We start from the raw sequence: 12,749 nt of genomic DNA, 5'->3' as shown, positions 1-12,749 counted from the left end.
GAAAGTTTGAAAATAGTAGTTCATATAGCAGGCTTTGTAACATGACAGGAAAAGACAGAACCCTACAGTAAGAATCCTACAGTTAGTCAAAATACAAAAAAATGAACAAATAAGAAGCCAACCCTCATATAAAGATCAACCTTAACAAACAATCCTACTCCAAACACATTAAAAATAACCCACATACAAACTGTTTTCTACATTATAACAATGGCATGCATTGTGATGAAAATATGATTCAGTTAAATATCTTAAGTGCACTATGCAAAAGCATAATAGCTCCCCACCTAGCTTTGTGAAGTCTTATCCGTTCATGTTTAGCTCTTAATTGCTAAAAATATATTCTGTTGGATCACACACTGTCCAGTCTCCTAAGGGTGATGACTGCTATGATTCACTTATACCTTTTGTTCATTTTATGTAAACGCACAACTTCACACAGACAGAACAAATATATATACTTTACTTCACCTGTGACCTCTTTGTAACTATTACTTTAAAATAGCCCCTAATTTTAAAGAACAGACTGCTGCCTTGCACATGCTGGTTTGACTGCAGGCTGAAGAATGACATATGTGCCTTATACAACAAGTACCTGTAGTCTTTCCACCTCAAAGTCACTGGAAGGAGTAAACTTTACTCCGAGTTGCAGACTGCCATAGCCCTTGATGTTCTCCTCATTGACAAAATCCTCTATCCTTACAAGCTTGGTTAAAGCCGCATGAACCTCTCAGCCAGCAGAGCACAAAATGCACAGAAGACAACTGGATGCCATTTGACAAGAAAAAGTCTACAATAGATCACAATCAGCCAGGCCTAGGAAGGACAAAACCCCACCAGGAGAATCAGAAAGAGCTCGCTATTTTACTGTTGGAAATTATAATTCTCTTTTCACATGGAAATGGCTGTACTTGTTTTATGAATAGATTTTTCCCACTTATGCTTTCTGGTCACCTCCTCTTCTTGCTCTGTGACCTCTCTCTTCTTGTATCAGTGTTGTGGGACTGTGTCACGTAGCTCCGGAAACATACACCCACCACCCTCTCTCTCAAACTTACTGTCTATATATAGTAGGTAGAAATGTGCTGGGGGCTGCCTTACTTCCCTTTTCTGCTGAACAGAGGTTGTGGGTAACTTTCAAATATGACACTATTGTAAAGATAAGTCTTAGAGGAAGTCTTCTCATAGCCACAGAGAGCTGTGTGCTCTGGATGGAGCAGGAGAGACCTGAGTACCACCTCAAACAGGTCCTCTTTTCCTGCAGATTATACAGCTGGGGTTCATTAACAAAGTCACCAAAGAAGCCTCATGAAGTCCTGCAATTAAGAGCAGGAAAGCGACCTCTGGAAAACAGAGACACAATTCACTTTCCATCCTGCGGGAGGGCTCCTTTAAGTCACTTCTATACCAGTTTAAAGCAAAAATTCTCTGATTCTTTACTTAACAGGACTGCACTTTATTTGTGTAAGTGGTAATCTCTCTATGACCTTGTCTGGCTGCTTGGGGAAGAGATAATACCAAATACTTAGCAATTCTATATTTCTTACCTTCAAAGCATTGCAAGTAGGAATTAAGTATCTTCCATTGCTTTCTCCATAACTAAGTCCATTGCTCTGATGTTATAGAATAAAATTCTGTAAAGCTTTCATGTGGAAACTTATCCCAGAAGAATTAACCAACCATTGAAACAGACTAAACTCTGTCCTTATCAGGAAATTCTGGCTGGTTCAGTTCATTTTTAAAGTGTATTTTTGAAAAGACCAAAGAAGCAAAGTACTAAAGTAGCAAGAATTCCAACTATTGGTCTTCACCTGAGTGCGGTTCTTGAGAATGAGTCAACATAAGGAGAAATATGAGGATTTTATTGAATTCTCTGCTGATTGTGGAAATAAATATTTGTGAAAATAGCAACTGTAAAGCGATGCCAGAATTACACTCAATCTGTGAGCATCTTGGTCTTTAAACATGAGCAGCCGCTGTTAAAACAGCATCTACAAACAATATTACAAAAGCAAGATTTGCAGGAGTACATGCACATAAATCCTGATCTTTAGGAGAAGCTGTTTAACAGTACAAAGGGTGATAAGGCACCAGAAACAACTAAAAGGCAGTGGAAGCTTTGTTTTATTCTCCTAACTTATGCCTTCAAGCATAACAATTCCTTATGTGCTATCTGCATTAACTGTACCTCATAGCATGAAGTACCACAAGTGAACACACATTTGCAGAAGGTGCAGAAAAGCATTTGTTTAAAATGCAGGCTTGTATTTGTGTATGAAGGAAGGTTATATGCAATATGAGCACCACTAAATGGCTCCCACATGGAAGGATTGATCTCCCCTATTTCTCATTCCTACTTGAGGGCACAACTCTTAATTAGGGTCAGATTTTCAAAGAGCGTAGGTGGCATTTAAGCATCAAAATAAACGGCCAGATTTTTGCAAGACTTGCCTCAGAGTGTGGGATAAGATAGCACTATGAATCACAGAGCTGCCAAGTGTTAAGCACTTTTAAAAATTGGGCCTTTCTTCCACACTTTAATTGAAGCTGAGCTCTTTCAAAAATCTTTTTGCAACTGGAGTATTCTTCAAATGTTAAGTATTTGAAAAATGGGCCTTTAAAGGTTTGTGAGGTGCTAATTTTTACATTAATAGGAAACCGCTCTATATAGCACCTATAAATCTGGCTGGCAGCAGTATTTAAGGAGTTCTGATTCTCCAGTACTGTCTAAACTCTCCAGTAGGAAGAGGGCAGACACTGTGTGTCAGTGCTTACCTATGTCAATTCTCTAACCTTTCTGAATCCATGAAATAAATATTTTACTAGGTAAAGAGTGTTGGTAAACACTGCTGATGCATCAGTCTCTCTCCAGCATATTGTCTCCAACTACAATTGAGATTTTAAGAATTAGATGAAATTTTGAGCTTTAACCCTCTGAGACATAATAAAAGAAGGGTTCTTTCTACATGACTAACAATATTTTTTCTACGAGGAACAAAACCAAAATTATTTTTCTTATGCTCAAAAATTAATACAGTGTAGAAACTATATGAGGTTTTAGATTAGACTCTCCTTCCATCATTATTTGCTCTATTTATCTTTTTTTTTCAAAGCTGGTAAGCTCAGTCTTGCAGAATCTATAATGCTGACTCAGCTAACTGAGCCAAAACTCATAAAAATCTATTTAAAAAAGGTCCAATGATTTTATTTTCTAATCGTAAATATGAAATTTAATTAGCATCTCATTGCTAACGAAGTCACCATGGAAGACGAGACTGAGGAATTAGGCACAGGGATGGAATATCAAGCGTAAAACAAAACAACTGTTATGCAGGAGCCAGTTTAACTCCTGCTTTCCTCCACTCAGGTTCCAGATCTTTTAAGAATTATGTTGCTGTGTTCACAAGTTTCCTTCTTTGATGGCAAGGCCCTTCTGCCTTCTATGGCAGTAGTTAGTCTAGCATGATACAGCATCACACAAAATACAAATAGATAAGGTTCACTCTGGATTAAAAGCAGAAGCAACACCAAACGAGTTGGATCTGAATTCAAAATCCTATTTTGTCACAAGCTACCCAGGTCAGTAAGTGTTTCAAATCCTATAAAAGCAATACACTCATCAACTGAGAAAAGAATTCATATTATTCTCCGGGGTACTGCAAACATCAGAAAGATTAAAGGAATTTTTTTAAAGGAAGTGTATGGAGAATTTAAAAAGCCTCTTTAAAACAAGAAATGTGTCCTGCACTTTCATTATCAGCATTCCTAGAATATTTGTCTCAGGCTGACATCAGCCCTAGTGTTGGCATTACTGGGTGAAATTCTGTCTATTGTGAACTACACTTCTATCATCTTCTCTCTAGAGTTCTTGGGAGGACAGGAGCTTTTGATCCATTTTTGCCCACCCACATCTGTATGAGAGGGTTTCACGAGTACATTTCCCTGCACAGATGGTTACCTGAGGGACAGGCGTCCTTCTACTGTTGCTCCATGAGGTGCCTCAGTGAGGGAGCACAAAATACAGAACATCACAGAAGAGAGGTCTTGGTGAGAAGTGGGCAAGTACCGTGGGAGAGCTCTGAAAGGGCTGATGAACTACAGTAACCACAAAACTCTACTTTCTCCTTATACTCACACTGAAATTGTTCATAGCAAGTTAGTGTGGGAGGAAGTGTTTACAGGACCTGTCCTGAGAGCAAGTAATTATTAATAATTTCTGGATTGCTAGAAAAGCTTTTGGAGTAACTCTGTGTGTGGGCATGCCCCTTGGTGCTCTCAATGACAACATTCTCTAGGGTAAAAAGGGTTTTATTAGTGCTGGTCCCCATTACTTATGGGTGGGCAACTTTCTAGTTCTTATGCACTCCCTGATGTGACTTCAAAGCTGGAAACATCCAAGGATGTGGTCACAGCATTATAAAAGCCTAATGCTTGCAACAGGACAAACCCAGCTCTTCCTCATTATCACTAATGGAAAGCAGAAGTTGTACATCAGGCAATGTTCTATGGAGTAAGGCAGGAGCAATTTGGGGACAGCGAAGCTTTCTTGGATGCTGTCAGACTGATTTTCCTTGATGATCTCATAATACTTTAAAAGAACTGTTTAGTTTTCAGGGCAGCTGCCAGTGAGTCCAGCAGTATTTTCATACCAGTTGTAAGGATCAGCAGACAGAGAGGGTAAACGATACTCGTGTATCCACATTGCCAAAACCAAGGGGACAGGTTACAGGTTCTGACGATCAGCTGTCCTGCCAAACCTGGAGCATCTCCCTCCATCTCTCGTCTGAAAGCCTCCTAGTACAAGTGACAGTCTATATTCTGATGAAAAGCAGAAAGATACTTCTTTAGGAACAGTTCATTTTCTAGATTCTGCCTTCACAGCCAGCTGTAGGTGTTCAGCATTCTCCACAAGAGAATGGAAAAGAAGTGGAAGAATCTCTTAGATGAAAATACGACTTTGTCAGTGAGGTCTAGAAACCTTGCTAAAGCAAAATGACCTCTCTCTGCCTTCCTTCTGGTTTTTTGTGGGTTTTTTTTTAATTTGCTGTGCTTGATGCACTGCTTCATTTCCTGTAGGATCAGTCACACACCAGAGGTGACAGGTACCCTCAGTTCTAATGCCTGCTGTATAGAGAGAAGTTGATCAGTTATCTTCACTCACCTGATGAAACTACTGTATATGAGGTGGCAATTGGAGAGGAAAAGGAAAGGAGATACTAAATAAGACAAGTGAGGCAAGTCAAACAGGTCAGACTGAAGGTAGAGAGGACTTGGGATGTCCTATGAGGACCAAAATAACAGCAACAAACCACCCTCTGCCTTTTCTCATGTTCTTTCCTCACAATAGTTGAATGTTCAAATTATCTTTACTGTTTCAGTCCCTTTGTGCAGAGACTGTACCTAGATATGTGCATTAGCTATTTGATAGGTTTGCATCCAATATTTCTAATACAATCCTGCTCAAATAGCTTGGGATTTATGCACTATTATCACATTATAATGATGCAATTGCAATGAGTTTGCATTTTTCTGCATTGCAGAAAGTGCTACAATGTATCAGGAGCTTGTTATTAAATTCACAGCCTTCAAAGAGGAATTCAAATTCCAACCATTACTGTCTCAGACTTTGCATTTTCCAATTGTTCTTTGCAGATTAAAAAGTTTAGTCCTTCCTGATATTGTATTCTCACATGGCTTCTAAAGTAGCTGTCAAGCCAGGCACTGCCCTCCCAGGTGTGCAGCCCTAGTTGTTCAGTCATTCAGTGAAGGTGTTGCTGTCAATAGCATTTAATCCAGCAAAACTGCCTGGAAACTGCTCTCACTATGGACATGGGCAAGTCACAAAAACACTATTCTGTATTGTAACACTCCATAGGAAAATGCTCAGGTATCATTTTTCCTTCAGAACACAGATTTTAAAAAAAACAAACCAAAAGCAAAAATCAGCCACCTGATTCAGTGTTTCCAGCCTTACAGGAAATGTAATACTCCTTCACTTTTTTTTCTAACAATTAAAGCAGAAAGAAGAAAAACACACTTTTTTCTGTCATAACACAAAAGTTTTCTGTTTCATACCACATTGATATCTCCCACAGCATATATTCCAAAAATGAGAGAATAAAAGACAGAAGGAAATTAAACCTTCTACAATAAAACATATTAGTCTTGGGTCTTCCTGAAAAATATATAACTGGAAACACAGGAATATATTATATATACAGGAAGGATGAAACACACTCCAAATCTTCCTAAACAGTTAAATATTGAGATTCATTCTGACTTGTTTTGGCAAGAACTGTGAAGGAAGACTAGCAGTGTAGTAGCAGAGTCTTATCTTAAGCTTGTTTTTTTGTTTGTTTTTTACCAGGGGAAAATCAGCTCAGCAATAGTAAAGAAGGTGGAAAAAGATTATTGAATTTTGTATTTTCAGTCAGTGCAAGTCATTAGTGAAATGAGTTTGATAATCTCACTAACTACATCATTATAAACTATGCAAAACATATGGAATGGCAACTACCATGATGTGGCGCGCAGGGGCATGGTTTAGTGGTGGACTTGGCCATGTCAGGTTAATGGTTGGACTTGATGATCTTAAGGATCTTTTCCAACCTAAATGATTCTATGATTCAGAAAAAGCCCAGAAATGGAGATGCAGGCAGCAGCTGCTGGATAGACACTGTGATTTGTTCTTGTTAGACTGGGATGTACCGGTAGACTTTGGGGAGGATCCATGTAAAATTGTAACCAGGGAGGAAACCAACCTTCTTTTAAACACAGACTTCATAAAACAGACCAGTTTGCTCAGTGAACAGTAAATGTCACTGGTATTTTAATTGAGATGTTAAAAGCCAAAAGCCTTCAAATGATCTTATAAATGTGATAATCTTTCAGTTAATGATCAAGGAGAAAAGATTCAATCACCCGTTGCACTGTAGTTTGGAAATGAAGTGTATTTGGTGTAATCTTTAGAAAAAGAGTTGAAGTAACCTCTGGGTGTTTTCCCAGTTTGGTCAGGATTCAGAATTCACAGAGGGAAACATTTGAAAGGTTTCTTTATTGGTGTTTCAAAGCCTGGAGGAGCTCACTTTTGTGCTCAAATATATTAAATGTGTGTAATAACCTATTAAGCATATTCATACTGATTTCAAGAATGGCCAAAACTAGATTAGAAATGTTTATACACATATAGAGCTGTAAAAAATGAAGTGGAAACAATCCATTAACTGCTAATAATAACCCTGTGTGTACTGCTAGCACACAGCTTTTTCTGCATTCAAATGGAAAAAAAATCCTTGTCCCATTTTAAACAGAAACTGTGTGTTAAATTTACTCTTCAGCACCTCAGTTACAACCTGAGGAAAATTTGCCAGCAAACAACCAGCGCTCAGGAGGCCAGTGGGAATCCTTTCATTGGTCACAACGAAGCTGTATTCCTACCCTGAACTACAAAAAGCAGGGCAGACTATCAGACTTGGGCAAATAACAATTCTTTGTGTAAGGCCAAACTGGCCTCAGGGACCAGAACAAACATATCCCTTAATACTACGCAACGTTACTTCACACAGACAAAGTCACTGAGGCAACAATTACTACAAATAATATCACATACACAGCTGTACACACATTTATCCTTTTGACAAAATCAGAATGTTATAGCATTTCATTTGACATTTCTGACAGATTTCCAGTGAGATTTCACAAATTTATCTTTCCTCTTGAGTTGTTAAACAGATTCACTGAAGGAGACAGCATAAGAAAGTAATGCCCCATCCAGCACTGAAGATAAAACAGGTTTTGTGGGACTAACATAACAAGAATAGTCTCTTCACTACATGTTCAGCATTGATAGAGCACACAATGAACAACATGTTGCCAAGTTTTGGTGCTATTAGTAATGTACTTTTATGAGCTGTGAAAAAAAAAAAAAAACCCTGTGTGTTTGCCTTTTGTATAAAAAAGTACAAAGGTCTTACCCGCTGGTAAAATGTTAAATGCACCCCCTGTAGATCATTAAGCATGTGAATTCATGGTACTCACAAACTACCACCATTTCTAGAGGCCAAATATTTGGTAGAAGATTATGAAGAAAGCAAGGTGTTCAAAATCAAAGTTCAGAAAAGACCTTTATGTTTAACTAAAGTCAGTGTGAAAGCCTCCTGCCAAGGAGTAATCCACTGCCCGCAGCTGGGACACACCATGGCGGGGTGTATGGCAGAGCTGCTGTTTTGTCAAATTGCAGTTTAAAGAGACTGGCCCTGTATTCTCCTTTTGCCAGAGAGAAGCAAAAGCGAGAGGGTAATACAGGGAGAGAATACTGACTAAAGAAGTAGAGAGAAAGAGGCTTTTATCACTCATTGGATGTGTGCCACGGAGACCAATTATATACGTTTGACAGCAACCATTATAATTCCAGAGTCCTTGAACAAATCACAAGCAGAAAGGTTACCTTCCTGAAAATGTTCATTGCCATTAAATAACTGACCCAGACTAGGAGGTGAAGGAAGCACTTAAGAGAGAGTTTGGGGGAAGGGAGGAAATGGTGAATCTTATTACACGCACACCTGAGAAAACCCCAGCATTTGTTCTGAAAAAGGAATTGCAGATTCACTGCAGATACTGTATTCTCAGCAAAGAGGACACTGTTCTGAGAATGCAAATCCTACAGACAGCAGTGGCAAAACAGCCAACACCAAAAATATTTCTTGCTGATATCAGTGGCAAAACTCAACCAAACTTGGTGAGGTTTATGGTTTTACCCTCCAGTTTTAAAGCCACAGGACCTGGTCTCATATTCCTTGATCTTTTAAGTTTAGATCACTATGGAGGCTACTACAAAGAAAGCTGCCACAGTTTAAATTCCACCATCAGTTACACAACCTTAATGACCACATCTAAGCAAAACACTCGTATTTTACGAACCATGAGTTTCAATATCAGAGAGCTGAGACATCTGCTAAAAAGTGGGTACCTTGTTTTCTCTCAATAACATAGGCATAATGTGGGGAGAAATAAGGATCTCTACATTTCATCCTCTGTGAGCAATCACTCCATGTATCTGATTAAAAATTTCACCAAGCAACAGTATATAAACCAAGGTCATTTGATATATCACATCCTGATTTTTTCAGCATATCCCAGTTATTTGGGATGCATCCTTCTAGAGAAGGCTCAAATTGCCTTTAATTTTAACAGCTGCATGCAGTCAGATGGTTCTCCTTTCACCCATGTTGAAAGTTTATTTTTCTCTTAATTCAAAGTTAAATCGAATTGGGAGTAACTATTTGCATAAGAACAGGGAGTCAAACATGTGGTTCTGAATTTCTGTTCGGGGGTTGGCCCTCTGAATATAGCAATTTGCTGGATAGGATGGAAGGTTTCCAGGCTCTTTCCAGCTGACATTTCTGCTCTGCCAGACACATGACTCAAGAAACTAGACACACTTAGAAAAAAAAAAAAAATCTGGCTCCAGGTCCCATTGCAACTGTCACAACCCAACTTTCACAATGCCCATTTTTAACTCAACATACAGCAAATTATCATGATGAAAAAGTGGAAGGTGGGAGGGAGAGAGAGAGAGAGAGAGATGTTATCTCAGCCAATTTATTTCTGGGAGACATCAAGGTCTTACAAAAAGAACCAGTAATGGTGGCACAGAATACTGAAAAAACAAAGCCCAAAATCATCATACAAGTTTTGCAGAATGACTAAAAGGAACACAAGAACTTTTCACATCACAAAATGAGTTGTAACACAGTAAGAAAGAGTCATATTAGACCTGTATGTATAATATGGACAGCTCTTATTTTATTGTTCTATGCTTGTGGACTTTTCACAAGATCCAAGAGACAAAGATATTTTAATGTACCTGCTTCTGTATTCAGAAGAGAATGCTCACAGCTCAAAGGCCACAGTTTGCTAGCTCCGAATCAGAAAGGATATATTATAATTGCAAACATAAAATTTAAGCTCCTTTCACTCATAAGGAGATGGACAATTTGAGAGAGCAGGACAGATCACTAAGAGAATTCTCTCACATAATAATTCTCTTATTAATTCAGCTGAGTTTAATAAGTGATCCTTATTCAGTTCCCAAAACCCCACATCAGAACATCCCTAGAAATAAATCTTTAGTCTCAATAGTCCTGCTTAGGAAGGTGAGGCTAAAAGGTTTCATCAAAGAAATGTACTTATTTGTCATATCTGGTTCAAAGCTTACAAATTTAAACAAGGGATAATACCAGATACCTTCCTTGGATGCAGTTTTTAGCCATGCTTGATCACGGTGACTTACCAATATACCTAGTATAAAAGAAATGAGCTGTTTCCAGAGCCTAGGAGCAAAGTTACTCACACTATGGCATTAGAGTTGACAATCTCTAACTCCAAGATGTGAAATCCTATAGGAATCAACAGGACAAAAACTATGCCAGTGTCAGACCAGAAGTTCTGCTGTGGGGCAAGAAGTTTAAAACTTAATAAAGTTTAGTAAAAAGGCTTATGATCCACTAGAACTATTTTTACATTTTTCCAAAGACATTTTGAATTGTGCATTCCCATTTTTTCATCTACTTTCAGTCCCACCACTAAGCTCTTACTCTGCTGCAGCCTGCATATTCTGCAAAGGAAAGAGGAGCTGAGAGACTGCAATACTTCCTCCAGTTCCCCTACAGGTACCTAGCGGGGATGCTAAGACAGCACAGAGTAAGATCATCTGCATCAGTAGTTCCTCCCAATATGAATGCAAAATCAAGATAAAAACAGATAGAGAAACCTGGTGGAGAGTTGTGGTAAGGACTTAGGAAGGAGTGGGACGATAAAGAGAAGGGATAGAATACACGAAGCCAGGGCAGGCTGCATTTGTGAGTGGAAGGGAAGCTATGGTGTGTTATAGGTGTTAGAAAATTCTGTTTGAGACAGAAAGAAACAGAGAGACAGGATGGCAGTGGTTATTTGTTGTGAATGACTAAATATGAGTGAGAATTGGAAGAAAGCTCTGCAACTATCAAAGTCTGGGATGCATCCCCAAACCTGTAAATATGCAAATCCTGTACATGTGCATGAAAGGGACAGACAGGAAAGCACCGTGTGTGTGCAAGGATAATCGAGTGGAGAGGCAACACCACTGCGCGTGCAAAGTGAACTTTGCAGGGCAGCAATGTAGGCTGTGTGCATGAGAAAGCGGATGGAGCAGGAAGTAGGAGTGCATGCGAGAAGCTAAAGGAGCAATGGGAAAGGGGAACACCAAACAGAAAAGGAACTGACAGAGGGGTAGGAGAGAAATATTAAGAACATGGGGGAGGATGTACAGTCTATTGCACAAGCAAGAAAGAGAAGGCGGAGGGAAAGAAAAGGAATGAACAAGGGGAATATTTGTCACACAGAAAATACGCTTGATGAAAAACAGGCTTAAAAAGATGGTGAAAGAGATAGTAAGAGATACATTAGGGTTGATAAAAGAATAAAGGAAATGAGCAGAACAAATTAAAAGTGAAAAAAAATGAAGAAAGATTTTATTAGTTAACAGAAAGCATAAATTCCCAGTGAAGAGATTTAAAGAAAAACCCAGGTCACAACAACCTGTGGGTAGAACCAGAAACTCCCTGGAGACCAGTGCTGATGATCAGTCCTTTCACCTCCCCTCCCTAGACCTCCATTTCAACTCTCCTTCCCAGTGCACATTTTCTGCAAGAACACGTTTGCACCTCCAGCTACAGCCTGTTTATCTCACTGAACCCTGAGCTCCAAGTATCCGTGCATGCAAAGTACAACGAGACCTGTTGAGGGCAAGGAAGACGCAAACACAATTGTTTTCAAAGAAACATACTCTTGAAAATGAACACAAAAAAAAAGGGAAAGGTGAAAGTGGAACTTGGAGTGATTAGAGTCAAGTGCTGTCCTAGCCAGCAGTGAGGTGGGGCTGACCTGACAGCTGCTTTCCTTACCTTGGGTGCTCATGAGTGACCGGGCTGTCTTGCTGCAGCTGCTACAGTCTGAAACTCTCTATGTCGCCTCCATGCAATTGTCAATGTCTCTCCAGAAGTCCTGGAGAGATTATTTGTGCTCTGCAGCTGTTGAAAAGTAAACACAAGGAGCAAAACACCCTCTGGCCCCTAAAGTGCTAAAAGTTTAGGAAGAATCAGGAATGAAGGAAGCAAGTGGAGTGGTGTCAGAATGAGCAAAGAGCGACACAGAAAGTAAGAAAAAGTGTGTCAGAGGCTGGGAGGGGCGGAGAAGGAAAATGCAAAGATCTGACAGGAAACCAGACTATAAATCTGCTTAGGGTTTTAAAAAAACACATATCTGCTCCCCAGCGACAGAGCCTGTTTGCAAATGATTCTGCATGCAGGTGACAGCAGAGCCCTCAAGTACCCCTGTGAGCAAATCAAGAGGCGCTTTTGCCCCTTCCCCAGGCAGAGCAGTGGGCAGAGTTGGCAGCAGCACAAATGACTGGCTCAGACAGAGAAAGTAGGCTGTCTCCACCACCTCACTTAGAGTTCCCCAGACTTTTAGTGCATGTTTCCCTCAGGCAAAAGGGGACCTGCTGAATGCCAGACTTACTGGTGCTGTGCCTCTCCGACCACAAAGCAGCAGCCCTTGCTCCTCAGTGCACACGCTGCTTAGAAAGAAAGCAGGAAAGAAAAAAGAAAGAAAGGACGGAACAAAACAGAGTTTCAAGAACAACAGTTCCAGGCAGGAGTTCCAGGTTTTCCCAAGATTTCAAAGGCTTTTCAAGAAAATATCTATTTTAT

General features: G+C 39.6%; 1 protein-coding gene across 1 annotated transcript in view; it reads right to left on the bottom strand.

Annotated features, from left to right (window-relative positions):
- Positions 1 to 12,208, bottom strand: part of CARD11 (caspase recruitment domain family member 11) — a 45,521-nt gene extending 33,313 nt beyond the window's left edge. Inside the window, exon 1 of the mRNA XM_010162703.1 lies at positions 11,943 to 12,208. Within this exon, the coding sequence (XP_010161005.1) occupies positions 11,943 to 11,955 (13 nt within the window). The 5' untranslated portion in view covers positions 11,956 to 12,208. The remainder of the gene's footprint in view (positions 1 to 11,942) is intronic.
- Positions 12,209 to 12,749: the final 541 nt, after the last annotated feature.

The sequence above is a fragment of the Antrostomus carolinensis genome, unplaced genomic scaffold (genome assembly GCF_000700745.2).
Source record: "Antrostomus carolinensis isolate BGI_N321 unplaced genomic scaffold, ASM70074v2 scaffold17692, whole genome shotgun sequence".
NCBI classification, from domain to species: Eukaryota; Metazoa; Chordata; class Aves; order Caprimulgiformes; family Caprimulgidae; genus Antrostomus; species Antrostomus carolinensis.
This window is presented reverse-complemented; position numbering and strand designations above follow the sequence as displayed.